Genomic DNA, 25295 nt, shown 5'->3' with positions numbered 1-25295 from the left:
CGCCGGCGGACGAACAAAGGGTTCTCCGTTGAAGGCTCCAGTATATTGGTATCTCGATAATTATCAATTGTTTTTTTTTTCAATAATGCCATTTAAAGCCATTCTCACGGCGTGCGGAAAGTAGCCTTCCACACGCGTTTATCGAGTTCTTTTTAGTACTTTTAGCTCTGCGATTTGATAACTAATGATTTTAGCAGAAAAAGCTTCAGATAAAAGTTGTTCCTTATTATATTATCTACAAAAAAGTCAGTGTAGCCATTATTGTAAATACATTAGTTTACTTGCAAATTTAGAAAAAACATGAAATTTTGTAAACCATTTCAGGTTTTCGTGATTTTTTTGGTCAAATAATAATTTTAGAATAGTGCCTTCACTGACTTTTTTGTAGATAATATAATAAGGAACAACTTTTATCTGAAGCTTTTTCTGCTAAAATCATTAGTTATCAAACCGCAGAGCTAAAAGTACTAAAAAGAACTCGATAAACGCGTGTGGAAGGCTACTTTCCGCACGCCGTGAGAATGGCTTCAAATGGCATTATTGAAAAAAAAAACAATTGATAATTATCGAGATACCAATATACTGGAGCCTTCAACGGAGAACCCTTTGTTCGTCCGCCGGCGGACAAAAAATTTTCGACCGGCGGACAAAATTTTATGAGTTTTGGGTGTTCGCTTGTCCGCTCGAACGTTTGTCCGCTCGCATGTAAGAGCACCCTAAGCCTGGAAGCGCGCAACATATAAAACTATATCCATATCTACGGATAATGGCGGGGAGCGCACTCAGCCAATCTGCGTGCGGTACGAGAGAGATAGCCTACCCGGGTAATCGCGCTATCTCTTTCTATACCCGATGTCAGTTCGGCAGCCCTGCGGGCTGCCTCTAGTAGATATATGCTCGAAGCTATACACTCACAATTGTTGTCTATTTAATTGTTTGTGGTGTGTGCACCTTGGTGCTTGGTCGTTTCCTAACCACTCGACAGTACTCGAGACGATAAACAACGAGTATGCACGGTTTAGCTGCGAAAACAGCTGTATTGCAATGACTTCAAGCGTCGTAACGACAGCGTACTGTGCAGCCTATTGACATATGAGTTTAGTGCAGTTGCAATTACGCCTAGCCTAACATGGTGGTGAGTAACTTTTATACGTGTATATGCAATGGTAACGACAAGTTGTTCTTATAGTTTGCAGCGGATTCCTTATAATTAACTTATGGCTCGGCGTGTACAGCTCGCGACTGCATAACGAGGTGTTGATAATGATTTGACGACTTGACGACAATGAATGATGTTCTGCTTTTTTCATCATATATATCAGTGATGGTGGTGATGATGACGAGTGCTTTCTCAGTTACAATATTGCGATGATACTGCGGTACCTATGCAGAAAGTGATTTTACAGTCGCCTAGCCATCGTTGCATATTATACAAGATTTATTATATAAGTCATTTTTGTGAACATGGCTCGAATGTTGCTATAAATAGTGACCTATGAATGCTGCTAGTGAAGCCTTCTCCCTTGGTGTCGATATACACATATAAGATGTGTGGGTGAAATTGGTCGCGTTTTCGTTGTCAAGGCTTGAGTGTCTAAACTGTTGATAATTCGGCTTGGAAAATATTGTCGCATCGCTAAGTGATGGTATTTGAATATGTGTGCATGCATTTTCTACATTATCTTGAATGATTTACGCACTTTTTAAATAATTACACGAAAAGTTGGGCGATGTTTTTTTTCTTTTTTTTTTCTTTTTATTTAAATGTATGTAGTGCTTGCTCGATTGATGGCTTTGATCATAACGTAAGCTCGGGCAACGGGATTTCGTTGGTTAGTTAGTAACGGCATCAGCGCTGAAAGCATTGCATCTAGGGGCTTGAAGTTCTTGTTTCAGCTGGTGAAAAAATGCCAGCCCCTGGTTAACCGCGCCGAGACAATAGTACAATCGTATTTATGTATTTATTATCGTCATATTGCCGGAAGCGATCACTTGAGCACATCAGAATTGTAAGCATTAACAGCAATTCTCGTTTAGTTAGATGAGCTTATTTGAAAGACGGTGGAATTTGTAATGATTTGTTGTTGCAGTATACGAGCGAGCATGTATAATTTTGTTGCAGTTTTCCATGATAGACGGTGAGCCTCGATTCAACGAAGCTCTATTGGATTACGTACAGAACGGAAGTATCAGGGTGCTCGAGTCATTTTTCCGAAACGAGCATCCCGACGCGAGCGATTCATCGGGAAAAACGCTGCTGCACTACGCGGCCAAGTCGAACAACGTCTCGATGACGCAGCACCTCATAGACAGTAACTACGAGGTGGACGCCAGGGATCATTACGGCAACAGCCCGCTGATGTTGGCAGTGCAGAGCGACAGCGTCGACACGGCGAGGCTGCTGATCAGATACAACGCCAGCGTGTACTTTCGCGACGCGAGGGGCAGAAGCATTCTGCCGCACAGAGCGAAGTATAAATTTCGGAAAAACATACTGCTGGACGTGAGCGAGTCCGAATTGCTGAACAAGTATCGCGAGCTCGTCAAGATAATCTTGGAGAGGGTAAGGAGAGATTGTTGGCACAACGAGCAGCTGCTCATCTCAAGACTGACCGAGATTAATTGCTCACTCGTTAAGGCAATCTATCTCGGAGATGCCAATGTAACAAGACTGATGCTGGAGTACGGCCGGTCGGTCGACGAGCGCGAGCTCGAGACTAACGAGACGGCGTTGCACGAGGCCGTGAAACTGGGCGATTTCCAAAACGTGAAGGTACTCTTGGAGTACGGTGCGGACGTGGGCGCTCAGAACGAGGACGGACTGTCGCCCATTTACCTGTACAACCAACTCTCCAAGGACACCGATCAAAAGATCAAGATCTTGAGGACGTTGATAGAGCACGGCGCTTTGCTCGCGCCAACGCCGGAAAAGTGCATGACGCCGTCGCAGTTCATATTGCAGAACGGCAAGCTCTGGGCAATCAACACCCTAATGCAATACGACTTCGAATGGGACCCGCATTGCTCGCTGCTCGCTTTGGTTTCCAACAACGACCCTGACGCTCTAGAGGCAGTGCGCGGCAGTGGCCTCGAGTTGAACGCGACGGCCAACCCAATCAAGATGCCGGTACTCTCGTTCGCAGCCACCTTTGGCCCCCTCAAAAAAGTGCAATTTCTGTTGGAATCCGGTGCCGATCCAAACGTCGTGAGCGAAGATGGACAGACGCCCTTGACCTCTGCGTTCAGCTACACCTTCGGCCAGAGAAAAGAGCACTTGCCAATCGTCTGCCTGATGTTGCAGCACGGCGCCGATGCCCAGTACAGTTTCCAGGATGGCCGGACCGTTTTCGACGTAGCCGCGCAGCAGTGCCATGAAAATCTGCTCGAGCCCGTGATCGCGCATCTGGCAATGAGAGAAAGCCTCGGCGAAGCTATTACCGACGCCATTCGTAGCAAGATTTATTCTCGGGATACTTTCAAGGCGCAGTTCGAAAGATGCGAGCAGCAGATCCGAATGTTGAAGAACACGAGCGTGCACGAAACCGTTACGATGTATAAACTTCTGACTGAGAGCCAATCAAAAATCACGAGATATGCGCGTAATAAAGAATTTGCTCCAAGGTTTAGAAAGCAGTTGAAAAATCTCACTTTGGAGCCTTATTATTCAATATGTTTACGAAAGCGAGTTGGCAAGGCAATTCATCTAGCGCAGCTAAATGAACAAGCGGTCATTGTGATGAATAAGCTTTTTAGATATCGTATTAAAAATTATCACGAAATTCTGAGTGAAATTGTTGACTATTTTAACTGTGATCAATTAAAGACTGTCTGTAGCGTTTACAGCCTTCAAGAATCGGAACCCTTCCATTTAGATAATCTTTTTGTACAATTTTAATAAATTTTCATACCATTTTATAATCGTAATGCTTCTGCTACTGTTTTCCTTCAACCCAAAAAGCTACAATTTCGTGCAAATTATTGCTTTCTGCGGCTGACAAATTGACAATAAAGTTAGTGCCTAACTAATAACATTGGCAATAAACGTTAGTGTGCGGTTAATACTATTCTATTAACTTTCGAATAAGCAATTGCATGTATACAATTCATGTTTTTTTCCCAATTCATTATTCGTAGGTTAACTTAACTGTTGTGTATTAATAATGACAATAAATCGAATGCCCAACTTGTATTTCTAGCGTGTTTTATAAAATCTTCAAAAAATATTAGAATAAAGGATTCTGTGCGAATTTCATGTTTATTTATCTAATTGAACAATTGTAAGTGGGCTGTGATGTTTAAATACAATTGTCAAACTGCCACACTTTTTTCAAATAAAAATATTTTATTGATTGTTAATATTCACGATAAACTAAGTCTCTGATAATATTTGTAACGTATTATGTAAACTTTTATATGGCTAATATAAATAGAATAGCCTGAACAATAAAAATGTGTTTGAAAAGTGCTACTGCAACACACAGAATAATGTTACCAAAACGTCTTTGGAATTCTAATTATTATTTTTCATTTTGTTAGGCAGCCTTTGTGCCATTTCCTCAATGTTAAAAAAAATATGTTAAAGTAAAGCCAAATCCTGACAAACATCGCGTAGTTAATGTTTTGTTTACATTTCTCTCGAAAGGTGAGCATCGTACAGTCAAAGTGCGCCAACCAAGTCGGCCAAATTCACATGGATACACAGAACCTCGAAATCGCAAACAGCAAGGTGACGCGTCGAGGATCGCGGCAGGCGATACTATGAATAGGTGCAGCGCCAACGAGAGCCGCGCGACTCTCCCGGCAAAGGTGAGTGGGCCGAATGCCGTCGCCGTCGCCGCGGCAGTTGGGGTCGAATTATCATCAGCGCAGCAGCTCGAAAATTGTGCCGCGACAGCGCAGCCTCGCGCGCCTGGTCGTCGGAGCAGGATGGAGGAGCCGGAGCCGAAGTCGGCGCAGCGCGCGAGGAAGGAGCGGGCCGAGGCCGAGGGGAGCTCGCGACGGCCGCGATGCGTGTGCGGGCCGAGCGCCGGCGCGCCGGCTGCGTTTCATCTGGTCTGGTCGGAGCTGAGGTTGGCTCGGTCTCGCCGCGGCCCGCCGCGCTTCTGCCCCACTCGCGCCTCTCTTCCGCGCCTCACTCCCGCTCTCCGCTGCGACCAGGTCCCGGGGGCAGCTCTGCGACGGCCAGCTGGTGAGCTGCGACCAGCGCGAGTTCCCCGTGCACCGAGTCGTCCTCTCGGCCGCCAGCCCCTACTTCCGCGCGCTCTTCACCAACGAGCTCAGTCCGAGCACGTCGCGCTCGAGGCTCGACGCCCCCGGCCACGCTCTCGGCCTCGTGCTCGACTACGTCTACACCGGCAGCTGCCGCGTCACGGCCGACAACGTGCAGCAGCTGCTGCCGCTCGCCGACCGCCTGGAGGTGCTCGGGGTCGTGCAGCTGTGCTGTCGGTTCCTGCTCGACCAGCTGAGGCCCGACAACTGCCTGGGTTCGTCGTCGCTCGCCGGGCGCAGGCTCGGGCGCGCGTCTGACGGCTCGCTCCTCGCCAGGTATCTGCAAGTTCGCCAGGCACTACTTCTGCCGCGACCTCGAGGAGAGGGGCCGCAAGTACGTGCGCCGCCACTTCCGCGAGATTCTGGAGGAGAGCGCCGAGTTGGTGGAGCTAGGTAAGCGGCCGACCGGCCGGGTCGCCGACCGCGCGATGCTCAGTTGGCGGCGCTGCAGAGTGCGACGAGCTGGAGGCGATCCTGCGCGACGACGAGCTGAACGCGCGCACGGAGGAGCTGGTGTTCGAGGCCGTGCGGGCGTGGACCGAGTGGCGCCCGAGCGAGCGCGCGGCGCAGCTGCCGCGGCTGCTCGGCTGTCCGCGCTACGGGCTGATGAGCTCGCGCTTCTTCCGGGAGCGCGTGCACGGCTGGAGCGTCGAGCGCAACCCAGTAGGCGCGGCGGCGCGGAGGCGCGGAGGCGCGGAGGCGCTCGGCCGATCACCCGATCATCCACTCGGCCTCGTCCGCGCAGGGCTGCAGGGACGTGCTGGCGCCGGTCTCGGCGTACCTCAAGGCCCGCCACTGGAAGAGCGGCTCGGTCGACCGGATGACGCGGCCGCGCGTGCCGCACGAGATCCTCTTCGCCGTGGGCGGCTGGACTTCGGGCTCGCCCGTCAACTTCGTCGAGACCTACGACGGCAGGGCCAATCGCTGGTTCCTGTGCTCCCACGTGGACGCCCGGCCCAGGGCGTACCACGGGATGTGCGCCTTGAACGGTCTGATCTACGTCGTCGGCGGCTACGAGGCGAGGAAGGAGCGAGCCATGTGCGCGACTCCGCCGGCTCGTCCGGTCGCTGACGCTTCACGCCTCCTTCTCGCTCGACAGAAAGTGCCTGAATAGCGTGCGCTGCTTCGACCCCTCGACGAAGCAGTGGACGGAGAAGGCTTGCATGTACCAAGCCAGGTGTTACGTGAGCGTCTGCGCCACGGGTACGGGCTTCGCCCGGCTTTCGCGCGCCTTCGATCCGACGACGTCGGCTTGCAGGTGGCAAAATCTACGCGCTGGGAGGCAAGGGCGGACTGACGCGGCTGTCGTCGTGCGAGCGCTACGAGCCGGCGGCTAACCAGTGGGAGATGATTGCACCGATGAACTGGCCGCGATCGGACGCCAGCTGCGCGACGCTCGACGGCAAGGTCTACGTGGCCGGCGGCTACGACGGTCTGTTCATCTTGAGGTCGGCCGAGGTCTACGACCCCGCGACCGACCAGTGGACCTACCTGGCGCCGATGCGCGTGCCCAGAGCCGGCGTGTCGCTGGTGGCCTTCAGAGGATGCCTCTACGTCGTCGGAGGCTTCGACGGCCGGCTACGCTTGAGCTCAGGTGAGAACGTCGACGCGCGACCGCTCGGCCGCTCGATCGCTCGACCTCTGTCACGACGATGACACGGCCCGGCTTTGTCGAGTATCGCAGTCGAGAAGTACGAGCCGGGGCAGCCCGACGCCTGGCAGCCGGTGCCGGACATGTACGTGCCTCGCAGCAACTTCGCCAGCGTCGTTCTCGACGAGCTGATTTTCGTCATCGGCGGATACGATGGTACGCTCGCTCGGGCCGTGGACCGCGCATACGTGCTGATTCGCTGGCTGCGCGCAGGTTGGCTGCCGATCTCGTGCGTCGAGTGCTACGACGCCGAGAGCAACCAGTGGTACGTGGCCTCGTCGATGAACGTCTGCCGAAGCGCCCTCGGCGTCTGCGTGATCGCCGGCCTGGACAACGCGCGAGACTACAGTTATCACAAGCAGACCCCGGCGCCGAGACTCGTCAAGCAGTACAGGCAGAAGCCCCGGAGAGTCAGCGCGACGGCGGTCATCGCCAGATGACCGCTGCCGAGCCGCCGCTTGTTGAGACTTTCACGAGAGATGGATCCGAGACGACCGAGACTCACGGCGCCACCAGTTGTTTTACATTTTAACCATTGATTTTTGATTTTTGTCGTTGGCTTCGCCTCTCGAATCCGCGCTGTCGGCTATTTTAACCCCGCCTTCTCTTTCTAGCTTGCCTTTTCGCGCGATTATTTATTTTTTCGACCTGGCTTTTTCTGTCGAGAGAGATCGATAGAACCGAACACTCGTGACAATCGATCGTCTCGGCTCGATGTCACTTGCCATTGCTGTACAATAATTTTCATTCGACAGTTTGTATTTCACGATTTTTAAGCCCTAACGAATTCTTTTTGACAATGCCGGCAGATCGATTGCCTTAAACTCGTTAGATTTAGATATACTTTACTTCAAAACACAAATTCTTTCTCTAAACGCGGTGTCCTCATACATATATTTACAATAAATGCAATACTACGAATTGACTATTTGTCAGCATTTCCGACATTTATTATTTATTAAGTAAGCTTGAGCATTCGGTAAGCTCGGCACTTTTTCTACTGGACGGAAAACGATAAGACCGAAAATGTATACACGGCAAAACCTTAAAATCCTATGTGCTTAAATTTAAACGTTTTAAGCGTGTAATTGTGACGTCACCCATAAGAAATACATTGTCGCTGAATTTAAACGTTTAGAAGTGTTTAAAATTGAGGATAATGTATTTCTTATGGGTGACGTCATATTAAACGTTTAAATTTAAACACATGGGTTTACCGTGTATTCTATCAATTGTTCAATGTTATTTTGTCTTTGTACGGTGAATGAAAATATATTTCTAAAATAAGTGATTGATGGGATTGCATGGCGCTGTGTGGCACTGCCGGGTCATTCACCTTATTCTCCGATACTGGCAACTGAATAGAAGTTAACGGATTATCTGGTAGTCGCATCGGTCGCTCCTCATTTTGAGACGCTATTCTATCGACAATGCTTAGTATTTGATGACATGTATATGTAACATGTAGGTAACCGAGAGGCAAAAACTCGATGATAATAATAATCACAATTTTATTAATTTATTACACGTTCGCATTTGTAAAACAATGTATTCATTGAAGACTTGAGATGTATAAGTACATGTTGCACAGGTACATGGCTACACGCACTGTGTACGCCATAAAATGTTCGTACGTTGCGTAACATGAAGAGTTTTTTGGCTCTTCCGCTTGTTCTCTGCCGATCATTGATGTTGATACGCTAAACTTTCGCTCACTACGAAGACTCATCTCTTCCTACCTACCTCCCTCCCTCCCAATGATGTTGACACTTAGGTGACAATTCCTTGTCCAGATTGAGCTACAACTGTCTGGCACAGAATCCCTAATCGGGTTGGTCGATCGACAGACAAGTCGACATCCAAAGATGTGCGAAATCGCCATTGTCTTAAGCTACAAGCTATTTACGCCACACTCGTCGCGCTAGATCTTGTTGACGAAAGTAACGAAGAATTGTGTTTCCAACGAACCTAATTGCGAACGACAAGGACAGCATTGGTCGTTTGATGACAAGTACAATTTGAATGGTATTCGTGATGCGACACAGCGAGGTGTAAACACAAATCCTTGAGCCTTGTCAATGATGCGCGTCGAGTTGCTTGTAACCTTGAAAACCGGAGAATATTGGGCTCTGCATCTCCTCTGCTTGTCCGATGAATGGCGATCAAGTCCGTTCGTTATTTCACTAGATCGAGCTTATACAAATGGTTTTTCAAACGATTGGTATTCTTTGATTTCAACAGATGTACATATACACCTGGAGTGTGCGTATATTCTTATACGTCAGTCGATAGTCAAGCTTTTCCTTTTGATATCACGCTGTGAGCGTAATATATAGTGGCTGCTTCAAAAACAAAAACAATAACAGGATTTTGTTTGCGATGCCTTCGTCGATTGCGCGCCTTCAAGTACGAAAATAACGAGCATACATTTTGTCTTGTTTTCACGGTTTCATAGCCGAGCGAAAATCATATGAAATTATTTATACATTTGTAAGCGCAGTCCGCGAAGCTGTTGTTTGCGTGTACACCATCGTGAAAAACAAATCTCATCAAACGTGATTTTCAGACAATGAATGAATTCGTAGAAATAACGTGTATAAAACGCATCAATACTTCTCTAATAATATCGTCTATAAATATACGAGCTCGAAAATGTTGTGTGTGTATCCTCACGGTGTACCTGATAACTTTTTGTTATCCACGCAGCGATATTGGAGGGATTTATCTCGTCGTAGAGCTTACATGCTTGTCTTTGTTGATTACACCACTAGCGCAGCCAATGTCGAACAAGTAAATTATCAAAAAACATACGTAACGAGCGAGAGTTCGAACGGTGTCGCGCAATAGCGAATCTCCTTTACGTGAACAACACGCAGCCTATAAATTTATACACATCTGAAGGGGAGAACAATTGACATGCGTTTCGTAAACTTTCCTAACAACAAGATACTTTTTTCTTTATAATCTTCGTCGTTGATGATCTCTACACGCATACATCAGACAATCTCTTTCTCTCTCGTTATTCACATATTTTTCCATCCTTCGCGATCTCTTTAAAATGCTTCATCACGCGCACAGATTATCGAGCATTCTTTTTCTTAAAAATCTGCGCTGAGCATTAATATCATTTCTTTTTAATTCTCAGCTGGGATTTATAGGCAACTTTCTTCACTTTGAAAACTACAATTGATATCAAACTTGTCAAGAATAATTTACAATTCGTATACGTGAATTTGCTTATTAAAATTTTTTTATATTTTGTCTCCATTTACCGACGCTCTACTCGACAGCGCTCAGTATTCTCGCTCGGATAAAATTTTCAAAGCAATGAAAGATGCTTTCTTCTTCTTCGTCTTCTTCGCCTTCTCGTCTCAACATTCGACGACGAGGCCAAACACCGTTTCTCGTCGAAAGACCCCCATCGCCAAAATGGAAAGGCGCATCCACAATTGCCAAACGACAAATTATCCGGTTAATCGTTTTAGGATAATCGTACAATGTAACAAGTCGATTCGTCATATACATATCTAATAAAAAATTTACAGCACACGAAAAAGATGCTTAGACATTAATATAGGAACATAATATTCTGCCTCATGCTTCGGTAGACACGAACAGTATTTTTCCAAGATACATTATACCGAAGGGAATGCGAAAGACGAATCTTTTGTTTGTGCACAACTGAAACACCGAGTTTGCGTGTATTTACACAATTCATGTACAGCGAATATTAAGCGAAAGTTTCAAGTAAAAAATCGTGCGATAGATTATCGTCGAACGAACGATGCCGAAGTGTGATTCGTCAAGAAGTTACAAAGAACGTCGGTTTATATATATATATATATAAACGGACAACTTTTTGTTATAAAGTTGTCGGAGAAGCATCGCGGTGAAAAATCTGTCCGCGACGAGCAAACGAGGAGAACGGAAGACAGAAAGATGGTAAAACCAGAAGAAGGACGACGCTCTTATCTGAAGTACTTGAGGCCCGTGACCAGTAGAAACTTCTCGATGAAGAGCTCCGAGTCGAGGACGGCGATGTGGGCGGCGCGGCCGATCAAAGCGTTTGCCGTTGGTGGCAACGCATGATGTACGTCGTAGCGGATGAAACTTACGTTTGCCGATGATATTATTGGGTAGAGGATGTTTTGCACCATCTCCCTGTACGCCGCGCCTGTCAACAGTAACAGCTAAGAAATATTTGGTCTGCAACGGGCATTCTATCGATCGAGGGCACGGCCGCCGTCGACCTTCCCGTCGTCCTTTCCGCCGTCTAGACTATAACGATTCACAGAAATAAACGAACAGTTTAATCCGATTTGACGAAACGAGTTGTACGGCTTTTGAAGGTCTCTGCGAACAGCAAATCAGTCGATCCGTTACTTTATTTGAACGTCGAAGTATACTCGACCGGGTAGATTGCAACGAACGCGATTACTCGCGTTCACGAAAAGTCACGCTCGTCGACTTGGCAACGCGGAGGCGAGCGCTCTCGGAGGTACGAACCTTGGTCGGTGGGATCGCGAACGGCAGCTTTGCAGAGCTCGATCCGCGCCGAGTGCAGCGGCACGTAGCGATCCTGCGCGCTCCCGCAGAGCAGCACGTGCTTGAACCTGTGCAGGTTGCTCTTCTGGCTGAGTCGGAACATGAACGAGCGGCGCACGTCGGTCGCGTCCTTCATCGCCAGCTGCAGCAGGGAGCCGCTCTTCTTCCACTTCTGCATGAACCACATGCCTGCGAACAGCAACGCTGGCTGGCGTGATCTCGCGAGCCGTCAACTCCGTCGAGCGTCGATCGAGCTCACCGGCGTTCACGAGCCCGCTGGTGTTGTAGAGCGTCCCCAAGTGCGGCCCGCTGAGGCTCAAGAAGGTGTGCAGCCTGGGCAGCAGCGGCCTCAGCTGCGGCCTCGTCAGCGCGCTCCTGATGATGATGTTGCCGAGCGAGTGTCCGACGAAGCTCACTCTGCCCGGCTCGATCCCGGAGCTGTCGATGTGGTGCAGGATCTCGCCGACCAGTCTGTCGGTCATCGTGTCGAAGTCGGAGAAGGTGTCGCCCTTGTTCTTCTCCGACATCAAGAAGTCCAGATGCATGCCGGGCAAGCCCAGCTCCAGGTAGGTCTTGACGAGGCGCAGGTCGGCCGCGTTGCCGTCCAAACCGTGCACGCAGACGATCAGGTGGACGCCCTCGGCCGAGAACAGCCTGTACTCGTCGCCCGCGTGGAAGTAAGGCAGAGTGGAGGCCAGCGACAGGCAGTCGCTGTACGTCCTGCCGGTGAAGCACATCTGCCGCATGAACTCGTCCTTGCACTTGCTGAAAGTCGTCAAGTCGTCCTGCGTCGACTGCAGCAGCTGCTTGCCCTCCTGGTAGCAGTCGGCGCAGATGTCGCCGCGACTGCCCATGCCGTAGGCCAGACTGTCGCTGATCCTCTGCTTGTTGCTCTGCGGACTGCACGGCGCAGTCTTGGTCTGCTGGGGACTGCGCGACCGTCGATGTTGCTGGTGGTGATGCTGCTGCTGCTGCTGCTGCTGCTGCTGCTGCTGCTGCTGCTGCTGCTCGTGGCGATGGTGGTGGTGGTGGTGGTGGTGGTGGTGGTAGTGCTGTTGCTGCTGCTGCTGCTTCGCCGACTCGTACACGTGGTACAGCGGATTGTCTATCGTGGTCGCCGACGGTGCAGGGCCGAGCGACGGTGGGTCGCGGAACTCCTCGGGAGGCGGCGGCTCGTCCCGGAACATCTTTGGCGGTGGCAGCCGCACCTCCTCGTAGCCGTGCCTCGCGGCTGCCGGTGCCGCGGGCGCCGAGCGCTCGGTCCCGTCGCGGGGACTGCCGTGGTCCTGAAACAAGTGGCGCGATCGAGCACTCGCCGCTTCGCCGACCCGAGTCTCCGGGAGGCCAACCTTGGCGCCGCCGTGCTTCCTCGGCGCGAGCTTGGCCAGCTTCTGGCGCAGCTGTCCGCTCGACAGCTTGGCCTGGCTCAGCTCCGAACTGGACGTGTCGCCGCTACTCACCCAGCCGCTACACTCGGACGTGAGGTTGCTCGAGCTCGTGCTCAGAGTCGGACTCGACGGTCTCGACGTCGGCGGCGACAGCCTTGCCACGACTTGCTCGGGCGCGCTGCTCGCGGCGGGCCGCTGCGACGCGGCGTCTCCGATCGGCATGCACGGCATCGAGACTGCCGAGCGGGGCACGACGAGCTTGTTCTGCGCGACGGGCACGCTCGCGCAGCGCAGACGCTTGCCGCTCGGCGTCGGGTCCGCGTCCCCGGTCACCACCACTGCGCACGCACAAGCACGCGCTCGTGAGCTCGCCGCCTCGGCCGCCGGCTCGATCGCCCTCCTCCGCGACTCACCGTTGAACGAGTTGACCGACGGCAAGGAGATCGGCGACAGTATCGCCGGACCGAGCGACTCCAACTTCGAGCTCAGCCTGCCTCCGCTGCCACCGCTGCCGCTGTGGTCGTCGTTCTCGACGCTGCCCTCGTGGTTCTCCAGCTCGAGGACGCGCGCGCTCGCGCTCGGCTGCTTGGTCGGGCTGGGCGAGCGTGGGTCTTGGTAGGCGACGGGCGGCGGCGGGTGACCCAGCTTCTTGCCGACGGTTTCGCCGTTCTTCGCCTGCTCGTCGTCGCACTTCTCTATCCTGATGCTGGGAGCCGAGCGCGCTCTGCAGTTCTGGTTGCTCGGCTTGGGGGCTCTCTGTCGTCGGCACTGAACGCTCGGCCTCGAGTCCTTGCTCGCGCCGTTCTGATTGGCGTGGTTGGCGTGGTTGGCGTGGTTGGCGTCGTAAAGCGGCTCTTTCCGACGCTCGTCGGCTCGTCGTTTGTTCGCGCCGCCGTTGCTGTCCTTGCAGATTTGGTGGTTCCGCTTCCACGGATCGTCGTGCTGTCGTTTGCGGAATAATCCGAGTAGCGTCACTTTGCCAAGAAGCTCGCTTTGATACTCACGTGGTCGAAAGCGCGGTCGGAACTCTTGGGCCTCTTTGGCAGCGAGTGCGCGCTGCCGTTGGTCCTTCTCGCCTGCAGAGTGCCGTAAGTCGGCGACTCGTGCGCCTGACTCGTGCCGTTGTTCATCGGCTGCTGGCGAGCTCGCTGAGCGGCGCTCGATCTGCCCACGGTGTTGTACTTCCGCGGCTGCTCTAGCGCCCCATTGTTACTCGCCCCGAGTCTGCAGTTGGACGCGTAATTCAATTGCGGAACGCAACGCGGCCGTTTATCGTCGAACCAACTTGCAGCAGCACTGCAATCGAACGTCGATGGGATTCGAGAGACGCGACGAGCGTGCACTCGAATCGACTAGCCGGCCGCTTCCGCGGAGATGAAAACTCAAGAGAGAGACTGACCTGCCGACCGACTGCTTGCGCTGCCCGCGGCAGCCGGCTCGGTCCGGATTGGCCGTGTACAGGACCTCGGCGTTGGCCCTCGGCTCGGCGTCCAGAGGTGGCCGCTGCAGCGGCGAGCGCGCGTCCGCAGGGCTGGCCGTCACTGCGCCGGAAAACCCATCGGTCATTGCCGGCCGAGCGTCCGGACGACGGCAAGCTCGGGCGCCCGGCCGGCAAATCACCATCGGTGAAGAAGGCGGTCTCGGCGTACAGAGACGTGTTGTCGGCTATCTGCGCGAGGTCAAGGCTGCCCACGCAGCCGGGCAGCTTCACGGCGGGTCCGGCGGCCGAGGGCCGGTAGCCAGGCAACTGCCCGCCGCGCGGAATCTCCGGGAACATGGCCGCGAGCAGCGAGGTGATGGACCGCGAGCGCGCGCCCTCGCCGCGGGCCTCGCCCGTCGCCGGCTGCGAGCGCAGGCCCTGGCGCGGCAGCGTCTGCGTGGACTTGGCCCGCGGCAGCGTGGCCAGCGGCGCCGGGGGGCTCGGGGGGCTCGGGGGGCTCGGCGCGGCCAGCCTGCCGGCCGCGCGCTGGCTCCTGGCGCCGCCGCCACCGCCGCCGCCGCCGATCAGCTGGCTGGAGGCGCTCCGCGGCAGGCCGCGGTTGGTGGGCGACGGCGCGGCGCTCGCCGACGCCGGGCGGCGCGCGGCCGCGAGCTCGGGGCCCAGCTGGTCCAGCGACTTGCTGTGGCGCGCCGGCAGGCTCGCGCCCTCCGAGCTCGGCGACCAGCCGCCCCGGCAGTCCCACGGGCCCGCGCCCGTGCCGCAGCTGCAGTCGTCCAGGCCCGGCACTGCAACACGCAGCCCCGATGCAGATGCCGCCAGCCGCCGCGTCGCCCCCCTCGCGCTCGAGAGAGCGCACGCACCGCTGCTGCACTGCCGCGGCTGCGCGTCGGCGTAGCGGTCCTCGAAGATCAGCGGCAGGCTGTGCAGGTCGCCGTCGAGCTCGGGACAGTGGACCGGCAGGTTGGGCAGCGCGGCCAGGTATCGCGAGCGTCTGGCCGCCTCGCTCACGGCCTGGTACGTCTGGTAGTTGGCGTCGTAGCAGCCCGCCGCCGACGTCCGCGGGTTCTCCTGCACGAAGAAGCCCTCGGCGAAACGACGCACCTGCGGGAGAGGAGAGAGAGAGAGAGCGAGCGAGAGGGGGCGAGCGGCGGCTAGCGGGGCGCGAGGGCGGGGCGGGTCTGGGAGCCGCGAGCCGGCGGCGGCTCGCGGCCCGGCACGAACCCTCAGCTGGTGGTGCACTCGCGCCAAGTGCCGGTGGACCGCGTCCCTGCCGGAGAACGCCTCCAGGAAGTGCTCCCAGAGCAGGATGTTCCGCGCGCACAGCTGCGCCACGTCCGCCTCCTCGACGTCCATCATCTGCGAGCAGTCGGGCGACGCCCGGTCAGCTGCGCTCGCTCGTCCGCGGCGGGGACGGGGCCTACCTACCTTGGTGAGCTCCTGGTGCGTGCTCTGGGCGAGCTCGAGCGTGCGCTGCTGCCAGGCGGGCAGCAGTCTCGCCATTTCGGCCAGCTCGCCGAGGAGATTCTCGCGCGCCTCCAGCAGCAACCTCGCCACCTCCTGCTGCACCAGCTTGGCGCTTTGCGTCCGCGGCGTCGTTTCCTGGAAGCCATCGATTCGCGTGGCCGACCCGACAGCAGACCGACGTCCGCTCGCCGACGAGCGCGACGGGTGCCGGCGTGGCTCCTGTTCGGAAGCTCGGAGGAACGGCCACAAGAACGGAGCTGCTCTCTCTCTCTGTCCGATCGACATTGCGTCTCGGAACGGGAGCAGAGCGCGAACGAACCGAGCGGTAGCCGTGCGAGCAGAGAGCGCAACTCACGGGATATTTGGAGAACGGATTGCTGTCGGCGCCGTTGGCTGTCTGCTTAGCCTGCGACCAAGACTTGCCTCCCCTCGGCGCGCTGCAAACAACGAGCGACAAGGTCGTCGGGAGAAAGCCACGATGAGCGACATACGACAAGCATGTGCGGGTCGACAACGAAGCAGCGCATCGATTGCCGCGCGGAAACCCGACAACGATCTGGCGATCGATGGATTTTCGCGCGCCGCATCGATAGTCGACTTACCAGCTCTGTACGTAATGGAGGATGCTCTTCCTGCCGAGCGTGAGAGCAAAACAAGAGTTAGAGCAGTGCGCTCGATGGATCGATGGACTGAAATGCTCGACCGAGCATTCGCGCAAAAGGAAGACTGATACAGACTTGATGTTGGGCTGATGGAGCGCCACCAGGCAGCAGTGTACGGTGATGGACACGGCCGCCAGGTGGAAGTAATCAAAGAGTACCGGCAGGTGATAGTGAAGTCCCTTGGTCGGCGTGAAATTCAACTGCAGCGCCCTGCAATCACACGTTCTTCTTGCAGGACGGCAAGACGCGCGAACCAACTTTCGTGGTCAACGACGACGCTCGCGAAGCTTTCGCAACAGCTGTGAAATACCTGGATGAGACGCAGGTCATGCTGGTCGACTGTCCGGGCTCGCCGAACCACAGATCGACGCCGAGGTGGAAGTTGGTCCGCGCGAGGGCTTCCTCGATTTTGTGGCTGTGGACGAGGACGTGTGCCCGAAAGAGCACCGAGGTGCCCAGCGTCACCTCCTCGTTCCGATAGAGTATTTGGAAACGCTTGCTCGTGCCCGGCGCCTCCAGCGACTCTGTGTAATTGGATTGCAGAGCAAAATTATCGCCGACTGGATGCTTCGTTCAGCCAATAGTTTGCCCGTAGGATTTCCGATCGCACGCGACTCGTTAAATCTTGTTGCGACACTGACAACTATTCTAAGGATATCATAAGCGGATTTCGCCCGATGCTTTCAACTTACTATGGTTTGCGTTTGCGTCAATCGCACAATTGCACGGTGCGCGTATATACCAGTTTCACTGCTGCGAGCCGTCTGGCGAATTATCCTTTGGCAAACAATTGGCTGAGTCTTATCAAAATGGAGTTACAAAGCTAAAGCCGCATTACACATATTGATATTATCGTAAACAATACATCATTCAATAGATGTTACAATTTTATTGTGCACTTCGAGTGGATGGAAAACCGTACCTACAATTTAGTGCGCAATCACGTGTTTCGGGGAAATATTACTACAGTAGCGAATTTGCTGACTATAATTAATCTTGAGAATGAGAAAATGGTGCGTTTGAAAATGCGAATGGCAATGTTAGCAGGTGAGTGAATAATTTGCATAATTTCCTTTCGCTGGTATTGATCGACAAACACTCAGAAACAGAAAATAGTCGAAAAACAAACATGTGTAACATGTGAATCATAGGCATCCAAATACTATAGAGGACAAAAACACCGTGCACGCGGAGAGAAAAAATGGGCAGACCGGAGTGAATGAATAGTTAAAATGGGGGGAGGCGTTAACCGAGTCGGCGCCGTCATACCTTTCTTTTTGTCCCTGCTCTTCGTGACCAAGCCTACGACGAACAAGACAAAACGTATTGAGCTGGCGTTTGAAAAGAAAAAAGAAAACAGATGCGATATCCCGCGTCTACGAGGTGGGGAAGGGGCAGAGGAAGGGGCAGGAGAAGTGGCGGGAGGGGGGGGGGGGAAGAGAGAGAGCGCACGAGAGTACTTACGATTGGAAATCTGGTTGACTTCGACCTTGATAGGCAGTTTGGGCGAGACTCGCAGGGAAGTCCGGATCTGGTAGAAGCTTCGGCGGGAGAAAAGAGCGCATTGATGATTGAGCCGCGGGGCCAAGCGAGTTTCGCATACGTACCCGCGTTGGAAGAGGTCGACATTGTAAAACTTGCAAAGCTCGAGGGAGAACTCGAGGGTGGCCTGTAGCTCGCTCATCTCGCGGAGGAGACGCCGCGCGTTGCTGCCACTGCTGCCGCTGCTCCTGCCGCTGCTGCGCCCATGCCTCCGCACGGACTGCTCGTGCCTTTGCTAACGCTCTGCAACAAAGTTCAGCGGGCTTGTCATTCGCTTGTCGCGGGCGGGCGAAAACGCCCGGAAATCCAGATGAAAAGGAAAAAGCAAACATGGATTTTTCCAAAGGCATTCGCTTGCTCCAGGCGCCGCACTCGGCTGTGCGCGCCTTTCTCCGCGACTCGCATCATATATATCGCTCGGAGGTGCAGTTCATTCGGCTGATAAGCGGATGATGGTCGTGTCTCGTTCTCATTCGGCTAGCTACGCCTTCGCGAGCAAACGGATAGGTAAGAAAAGCGCAAGGGGCTTCTGTTTCGGCTGTGAATTGCGTATTGGCGTGGAGCGCTCGAATCGTTCGAGTGGAAGCGATCAATGCCTGCCGAACCTGTTCCATCGTGGAACAACAACGACGCCGATTAGCGAATAAATAAATAAAGCATAAGCAAGGCGAGACATGTCTCGTTGCGCACGTTCATAATGAAAGTATCACTAACGAATCGATGGAATCTATGGAGAAGCCGGAGAAGCCTGAGAAGCCGTTCGTACCTCGTTGGAATAGCGCTGCGACTGACTGTCGACGGATTAATGCGCACAGACCTGCAGTGCGCTAATGTGCTGATGCGCTTGTGCGCTTCTGGGCGGCCGAGCATCGAGCACAAATGCCGGCTGTAAAAGGAATTCGACGGGCGCCAAGCCGTCGCTTTCGCTGGGGCGTACTTGGCGCTCGGGCCCTCCCATAACTAGTCTCGTCGAGTGCCGAGCGCCCCAAAATAGTCGATTAGGAATGGGAGCGGCGCGACGCTTTTAGATCGATGCTCTCCGGCGAGCCGCGGGGCTCGATGACAGTCGCGATGAGCGCTCTCGTTCAGCAACGGTAGCAACAGTTCGTTGGGTGTAATGCCTCCTCAGCGGCCCATTCCATGTTTTATTCGGTTCTTCGGATTCTGTTACTAACCAACCGACCAACCGATAAATCACCGAAAGCCCGGGCTGCTCTAGAGGCAAGACCGCGAGAGGACAACCGCGCCAGCTAAGCGACGCCTCGAATTCCGCAGACAAAGGCCCTGGGAGCATCGTCAATCTCTCGAGCACCTTCGCTCTCTGGCTCTCTCGCCCCCCCCCCTCCCTCTCTCTCTCTCGCTCCGGCAAAGAAGAAACTGCGCGCCTGTGTGCGCCCGTAGTGCTATAATTTGGTCTATTCAGCGGATGAATCGCCGTGTCAAGTGGCTTTCGCTCTCGCTCTATCGCCAGCTGGCCTTACCGCGTTCTTTTCATCGCTGTAAACAGAATAATCGCGTATTTCATTGGTTAGTGCAGCCTTTCTGCGCCTCGCGGAGGAGGGCTTGCAGAGATTGTTTCGCCGACTTCTTAAACCTAATAGCCCCGTGCTCGTGCTTTTCCTGCAATTACGTCGCGTCATCCAATTAATCGATAAAATGCACCCAAAGAACGTTGAGAAGGCGAGTATAGAACGAGCTTAGTCAAGTTCGATCCGACGCGACAGATTGGCCGTGCGTTGTCTCGCGGAACTAGGCTCAAGCGGAGGCAGGAAGCCTATTGAGTAGAAAAGGAGAATTTAAGCGAAGAATAGAAGGCGTCGAAAGAGCCCATCGCAAGAGTGCGCGATAAAGCAGCCAATTGCTACGAGACGGAAGCGGGAGAGAGCAAGGCTCGAGGGCAAATTAGCTTTTCGGCCGGGAATAAGAAACTACCCGTGAAAGTGTTTTCGCGAGTTAACGTGGCCGCGCTCGCGTTAATTGCGCTTTGCCGAGATTCCATTTGCGAGCGCTGGAGCTGCAGGCGTCAATCGGCAGCCGGCCAAGCCAATCCGATAATCGAGTGTAAAGGCGCCCGATAAACGGTAAACGCTCGGGCACGAGCCAACCTTAACCTTGCGAGAGTCGCGCGTGCAAGTGGCGACGGTGCGTATTTGGTCAGACGTCTAGACGCGACCTCCCTCTCTTTTCAAGCCGGCCGCCCCTTTGATTCCTCGCGCACCGGCCGTGCCAGATTGCAAACGGATGCTGCGATCGTACAAGTACGCGAGTACGTGCGCTAGTTTTAGCCGGGGCGCAGCTGGCAATACGGTTGCACACTTTCCCAGTCAATGCTCCGTTCGACTTTCATAATATGGGTTAACTGTCGACGATCCATCGGACGAATATAAAACGGAAGCTTCGCGTGGCTGGTAACTCAATGCTATACTTGCACATACGAATTGACAATACGTAAGCCCGTGCAATGCGAGAAAGTGAAAGCCCTGTGAAACATTTCCACTACGCTTTCGGGCTTCGTAATGAAAGGCTGATTCTTACTTGTTTGTTAAATCTACTGAAATCCACATTACCATTATCGCGATATTCAACAAGTGCAACGACTCGACCGAGCGAGAAGCTCCAACGACGTGCTTTCGTGCGCCTCGATATCAATTGCAACAGTACCTGTATTCGGAACCGATGGTATATCAAGAAAAAAACCTACGATGTCCGTTGTCGAATTTCGCTCGGTGTCGTCATCCTAGTACTCAAAAACTGCACTCGCGGCTTGCTCTTCTCGATTTGCGAGCGAAGCTTGGAGTAAGCAGAGCCAATTGGTTCAAAGTTCAATGCCAGGCATTGGAAACTAATTTAATTAAAAAATACTTGCTGCTTGCCCAATCAGGCTGATCAGGGCCTCATAGCCGGTAGTACGCGCGTTCACACGGTGCGACCACTCTTTTTGTCGTCGATATCACGTAAGAAAAGCCAGTTGAAAATTTGAAGAAGCACATTCTCGCGTGATGCCCAACACGTGTGATACCCAGCAAATCAAACACTCCATCAACTTTGCAACTTTATTCACCTTTCAAGTTTCGTTGTCATGTTGTACGTTTCACGACTTCATCGGCACACAAACAACGAATAAGAGACCAGATTTATACCTATATCGCTATATATTTTGAGTTGTTCAATTCGAATCTACCCTTAGAAATCCACCGCTCTATCTGTGATTAGATTTTCAGCAATCGCAGAAGCAATCATTGAAAAATACGTTTTTCAGCGAAAAAACCACAAAATATAGATTCTTTTTACATTTCATGTTTAAATAGGTTTCTGTATCACATAAAAAGCTCAAATATCTATAGATTTTCGGCTGAATTCGAATTTTGTCCGTAAATTTGCTCTAGGAGATCTGATATCTTCAGCATTCAGAATTTCATTCAGCATTCAGCATTCAGTCATTACGTAAATGACTGAAAAACGTATCTTAAGTCATTAACCTGGAAACAATTTTTCGTCCAGAAAATAACACTTTAAAAGATAAAAGAGTTTTATGTATTTTAATCTTTAATATTTGAATCGACAAGCAAAGCTATACCAAAATATTTCAAGTCAAAAAATTTCTGAAAGTAACTGAGAAATACGTTCAGTCCTATAAACATAGCCGAAGACTAGTGTGGCCAATATTTTTTCTTAAAAGTGAGTGTTATTGATGTTTAAAATGACTTATCTGCATAGAACCAGGAAATGTATTTTTGTTTACAATTGTCATCATTTTTTTCTAAATGTGAAAAAGTATAAACAAACCAAAAATATTATTTATACAATTGTTTGATTTTCGTCACTAATTTTGCAGCAAATAAACTATTTGTATTTAACAACAATATAATTACGTTTAATTGTACAACTAAAACAATTAATGAGTTATATATTTAAAGCATTCGCTTAGTTTGAAATTGAATACATCTCTTTTATCTATTTTACTATTATAAATGTCATCTATTCACGATGCAACAACTCAAAAACCCTCCATTGGCGAATAGTTAAGGTGAAAAATTATTATCACCATCAGTTTCATTGACACTAATTAACTGTTTTTTTACATTATGACATTTATGAGAAACACACTTATATGAGTATAAATTCGGAGCAAGGCTTCTAAGATGTTTTTCTAAATCACGACAAAAACGTTATAAAAGAATATTTAACCGCGATGTGATCAATCAAAAATCTGAATGAATGCCTCGTACAATAGGCAACAGTTGTCGTACTATATTCAATAGAGTCGAAAAATATGATCAAGAAAATAGAAAAGAAAATAAAAGAAACTGTCATCGTAAATTTAAAGTGCCAATGATATGGAAGAAACTTGGCGGCGCGCGATCAAACGATCGAGCGATGGCTGCGGGACACGCGAGGCTCTCAAAATCGAGGAGCGTTCACCTCGCGAGGCACTGGCCCGACGAAAATAGGCAGTCGCCCAGTGAGACTGTTTAATTCAAGTGCTGTTCTTCGCAGATACGTTCGCGCGCGCATCCGCATCGTCACGGCTTGGCTTTGCGCGCAGCGGCTCCTCCTCGCCTTCCTCGCGACAATGGGGTTTGATGGCCCTGAGCAGAGACGAGAAAAGCTTCTTTCGCCTGTTGAGCCACGCTTTGCAGAAGCCAAGCGATGCGCGCCGTGCGACGACAAACGTGCGTCCACTCGCTGGTTCATCAAGCAAAAAGAACGGACCTCGCTCGGTTATCTGTCTGTTGCGTGTCTTTTGATAGCCGGTAAAACGACTCGATGGAATAAACGGAGAGAAGAAAGCTCTAGTGACTCGACCGAAAAAATAACAAATTGAGCGATATTTCGGCGATCAGTCTATGATGCGTGAAAATATTTTGTCTTGGGAGTGCGCTCGCGGAATATTAATGCCTGGAAATGGCGAATGGAAAATCTCTCGCCAGCCGGGGCACCAACAACAAAACGTATCGCCTCAATCAAATAAAAGCTGCATCCCGTTTCTACTGCTCTCTTCCGTTTACTCTCGAGCGTTAAAAAAACTTTGCGCGCCGCGCGTTCCCCAAAACTTCGTAGTAAAATTCCTGAGATTGAACTTTTACGACGGATGATTTCTCGTTTGCGCGTTTTCACGCTGCTCTTCGCTTGCCGTCCGCCTGCCTGTCCCGATGAGTACGCGCTCCTGATTTTTCTCCCTTTTATTATTGCATGCGCACAGCACCAACCGGTCAACCTTATGCCATTGTCATTGCTTTCTCAGCTCTCTTTCTGTTGGCTTCCAACACTTTTCAGTTGTTGCAAACCAATGCCGTTATGCGCAATTCATTATCCAAAATGTAAATCGACCAATACCAAGGAGAAATATCACTTGCGAGTTTGCGAGTTGTCGACGAGCAACAGTACCCCGACGCCCATCCTCTTACCGAGTAGTGTCCACGACCCATCGCGAAAAGAAAGATATATTAGCGCAATCGGGCGTTCGTTATTGTCTTGCGCTTGCGCATGGGGGGGGGGGGGGAGACAGTTTACGGCTGAGGGCAGCGCCAATAAAGCAGGATATCTTGCCTCTTTCTTTTTTTCCTCTCTCGCTCTCATATCCGGAGTCGAACTTTTTTACGTTCCGAGACGCCGCCATCACGACGTGTGTATATTGAAAAGAGTCGCGATCTCAAGGTACGACTCATAAAAAGGGCGGGGTTTTGATCGCGAAAATCCTAGGTTGCATTTCCGACTTTTCTGTTTTCGAACGGCTCTTCTCCTCAGGTTATATGCGCTTGTTATCGATTGCTACAGGGAGAGAGAGAGAGAGAGAAAGCGATTGGTATTTTTTCTCTAACGGAACTTAGAATTGTATCAAGTTGCAAGTTGCAAGCTGCAAGATATGAGCTTCGTATTGTAACGTGGCGCTGGTTTTTGTAATTATGCGATTGACACACGTGATTATTAAAAAAGCGAACAATGCCAAGTGTACTCTCATTGTAAAACAGAAATTGGTTTTTCCGTTAATTAATTTGGCTCCAAATCTAATCGGTCAACAGCCAACCGTCATACAAACGCTCCATACGCTGAAATTAACGCTCTTTTGTCATTCAAAAGATTGAATTTAAGAAACTCGTAAAATTCTCATTTCACGGATGTACGTAGCATGAAAAAGCTTAATATCGCCAAAAACTGGCAATTTTCCGTTCGTCCATCTGGTAAGTTATGTTAGCAAAGTAAGTTGTTGTGGCAAGTAGGTCTTTGCCGGGCGCTTAGATTGGCACTTTCGAGGAGTTGTTTTGGAAATGAAAATACCGCAGCTAACTTGTTAATGTCCGGGAAAGAGATTGTCATCTGACGCACCTCTCCAGCCTCGCTTCGCTCGGGCGTAACCCCGCACACTAATTAGATAAGTTTGTTCTCGTACCGACCACTCGATTTCTCATGTAATCGTCCGTTGTAACAAGACTTTTCGGCGCGATAACAAGTCTTTCCAGTAGCGACACAAAAGTCCTCCGACACATACGCAATGATGTATCAGTCGCAAGGGTCGGGCTTCTGTTATTCAGACGCGCGCGCCAGTGAATTATTGGCCGAGCCTAGCGTCGTGATTTCATTGAGACGCCACCCACCGCGAGGGGCGCACGCTTTTCGCGCACGAGTTGAAGGCGCAGAGCCTTCGGCGAGGGGCAACGTGCGCTCCGAAACGCAAGCCAGCGAGCGTCGCAACGAAGCGAGGAGGCCTCCGAAGAGGCTGCTGGCGGCGTCCAGCAAGACGCACACACTCGGAGCAGCTCGTAGCAGCTTACGGGAGAAGCACCGCCGAAGACGCACACGCCCTGCTGGCCTCGTCATTCGCCGCTCCGGCCGTCGCGCCGCCACTCGCTCGTCACTCCGGGGCTGTTCCTTCTCGGGGCTCGCGGTCCTCGCGCTCGGCCCCGAATACGGCACTCGTGCGCACACACGCGTGCGCGCGCTAGGCGCTGCGGGGCCTGCGAGGCAGGGCGCGCGGCGCGACCGTGCGCCACAGCACCAAGGGCCAAACTGCTCTCCTCTTCTCTCTCCGCGGTCCGCTGGGCTGCACCGAGCGCTCTGCCCGTCTGCCCGAGTGCCCGATGCTGCCAGCGCACGCATGCGCGCTCAGCCGGAGCGCGTGCACGCCGTCGCCGCCGCGGCCGAGGCACACGCCCAGCCCGGCTCGCGTGTGCGCCGCCCGATGTTGACGACCAGATCGATATATCAATTTTCAGTGCTAACTGTTGATTCGATGTGGCCGCCTCTTTTTCGCCTCTTTTTCGCCTTTTTTCGCCTTTTTTCGCCTTCCTTCTTCACGTCCTGCTGATTTTAGGTATGCGGTCGATGACTTCTAT

The 25295-nt window shown here is 52.1% G+C and overlaps 3 protein-coding genes across 8 annotated transcripts; 2 read left to right on the top strand and 1 right to left on the bottom strand.

Annotated features, from left to right (window-relative positions):
• The first annotated feature begins 888 nt into the window (after window positions 1-888).
• On the top strand, window positions 889-4824 carry LOC131665047 (ankyrin-3-like). Of its 5 annotated transcripts, XM_058936647.1 has the most exons (4): window positions 889-1135; window positions 1190-2009; window positions 2123-2563; window positions 2639-4824. In XM_058936647.1, exons 2-4 carry the CDS (start codon window positions 1956-1958, stop codon window positions 3893-3895), a joined length of 1752 nt encoding a protein of 583 aa, XP_058792630.1. In that variant the 5' UTR covers window positions 889-1135; window positions 1190-1955; the 3' UTR covers window positions 3896-4824. The 5 variants fall into 5 exon arrangements, with proteins under 5 accessions (XP_058792630.1, XP_058792629.1, XP_058792626.1 ...); XM_058936646.1 differs by having other exon boundaries at window positions 890-1135; window positions 1190-1379; window positions 2123-4824; XM_058936643.1 differs by having other exon boundaries at window positions 890-1135; window positions 2123-4824.
• An 87-nt stretch (window positions 4825-4911) lies between these two features.
• LOC131665049 (kelch-like protein 10) lies at window positions 4912-8033 on the top strand. Its single transcript, XM_058936648.1, has 9 exons — window positions 4912-5069; window positions 5158-5483; window positions 5545-5661; window positions 5720-5931; window positions 6014-6306; window positions 6383-6471; window positions 6527-6870; window positions 6961-7075; window positions 7133-8033. Exons 1-9 carry the CDS (start codon window positions 4927-4929, stop codon window positions 7357-7359), a joined length of 1866 nt encoding a protein of 621 aa, XP_058792631.1. The 5' UTR covers window positions 4912-4926; the 3' UTR covers window positions 7360-8033.
• Window positions 8034-8429: 396 nt separating this feature from the next.
• LOC131665011 (uncharacterized) lies at window positions 8430-24967 on the bottom strand. 2 transcript variants are annotated; one of them, XM_058936584.1, is made up of 17 exons: window positions 24735-24967; window positions 18027-18204; window positions 17884-17960; window positions 17689-17721; window positions 16730-16943; window positions 16495-16629; window positions 16360-16389; window positions 16113-16194; window positions 15719-15892; window positions 15154-15649; window positions 14473-15078; window positions 14252-14393; window positions 13857-14148; window positions 13266-13794; window positions 11724-13190; window positions 11426-11653; window positions 8430-11093 (listed from the first exon to the last, which is right to left on the bottom strand). In XM_058936584.1, exons 2-17 carry the CDS (start codon window positions 18101-18103, stop codon window positions 10888-10890), a joined length of 4788 nt encoding a protein of 1595 aa, XP_058792567.1. In that variant the 5' UTR covers window positions 18104-18204; window positions 24735-24967; the 3' UTR covers window positions 8430-10887. The 2 variants fall into 2 exon arrangements, with proteins under 2 accessions (XP_058792567.1, XP_058792568.1); XM_058936585.1 differs by lacking the exon at window positions 17689-17721.
• Window positions 24968-25295: the final 328 nt, after the last annotated feature.

Source organism: Phymastichus coffea, unplaced genomic scaffold (assembly GCF_024137745.1).
Source record: "Phymastichus coffea isolate CEN01 unplaced genomic scaffold, Cenicafe_Pcof_1.1 PCOF00047, whole genome shotgun sequence".
NCBI classification, from domain to species: domain Eukaryota; kingdom Metazoa; phylum Arthropoda; class Insecta; order Hymenoptera; family Eulophidae; genus Phymastichus; species Phymastichus coffea.
This window is presented reverse-complemented; position numbering and strand designations above follow the sequence as displayed.

What these genes read in the sequence shown, in the direction of transcription:
- LOC131665047 (XM_058936643.1), top strand. Translation starts at nt 1,956, where the DNA reads ATGTATTTATTATCGTCATATTGCCGGAAGCGATCACTTGAGCACATC. An exon ending in CACTTGAGCACATCAGAATT is followed by an intron (nt 2,010 to 2,122) that starts GTAAGCATTAAC and finishes ATTTTGTTGCAG; the next exon opens with TTTTCCATGATAGACGGTGA.
- LOC131665049 (XM_058936648.1), top strand. Translation starts at nt 4,927, where the DNA reads ATGGAGGAGCCGGAGCCGAAGTCGGCGCAGCGCGCGAGGAAGGAGCGG. An exon ending in CGCCGAGTTGGTGGAGCTAG is followed by an intron (nt 5,662 to 5,719) that starts GTAAGCGGCCGA and finishes GCGGCGCTGCAG; the next exon opens with AGTGCGACGAGCTGGAGGCG. An exon ending in GGAGCGTCGAGCGCAACCCA is followed by an intron (nt 5,932 to 6,013) that starts GTAGGCGCGGCG and finishes TCGTCCGCGCAG; the next exon opens with GGCTGCAGGGACGTGCTGGC.
- LOC131665011 (XM_058936584.1), bottom strand. Translation starts at nt 18,103, where the DNA reads ATGAGCGAGCTACAGGCCACCCTCGAGTTCTCCCTCGAGCTTTGCAAG. An exon ending in GTCGACCTCTTCCAACGCGG is followed by an intron (nt 17,961 to 18,026) that starts GTACGTATGCGA and finishes CTCCCGCCGAAG; the next exon opens with CTTCTACCAGATCCGGACTT. An exon ending in ATGACCTGCGTCTCATCCAG is followed by an intron (nt 16,630 to 16,729) that starts GTATTTCACAGC and finishes GTGTGATTGCAG; the next exon opens with GGCGCTGCAGTTGAATTTCA.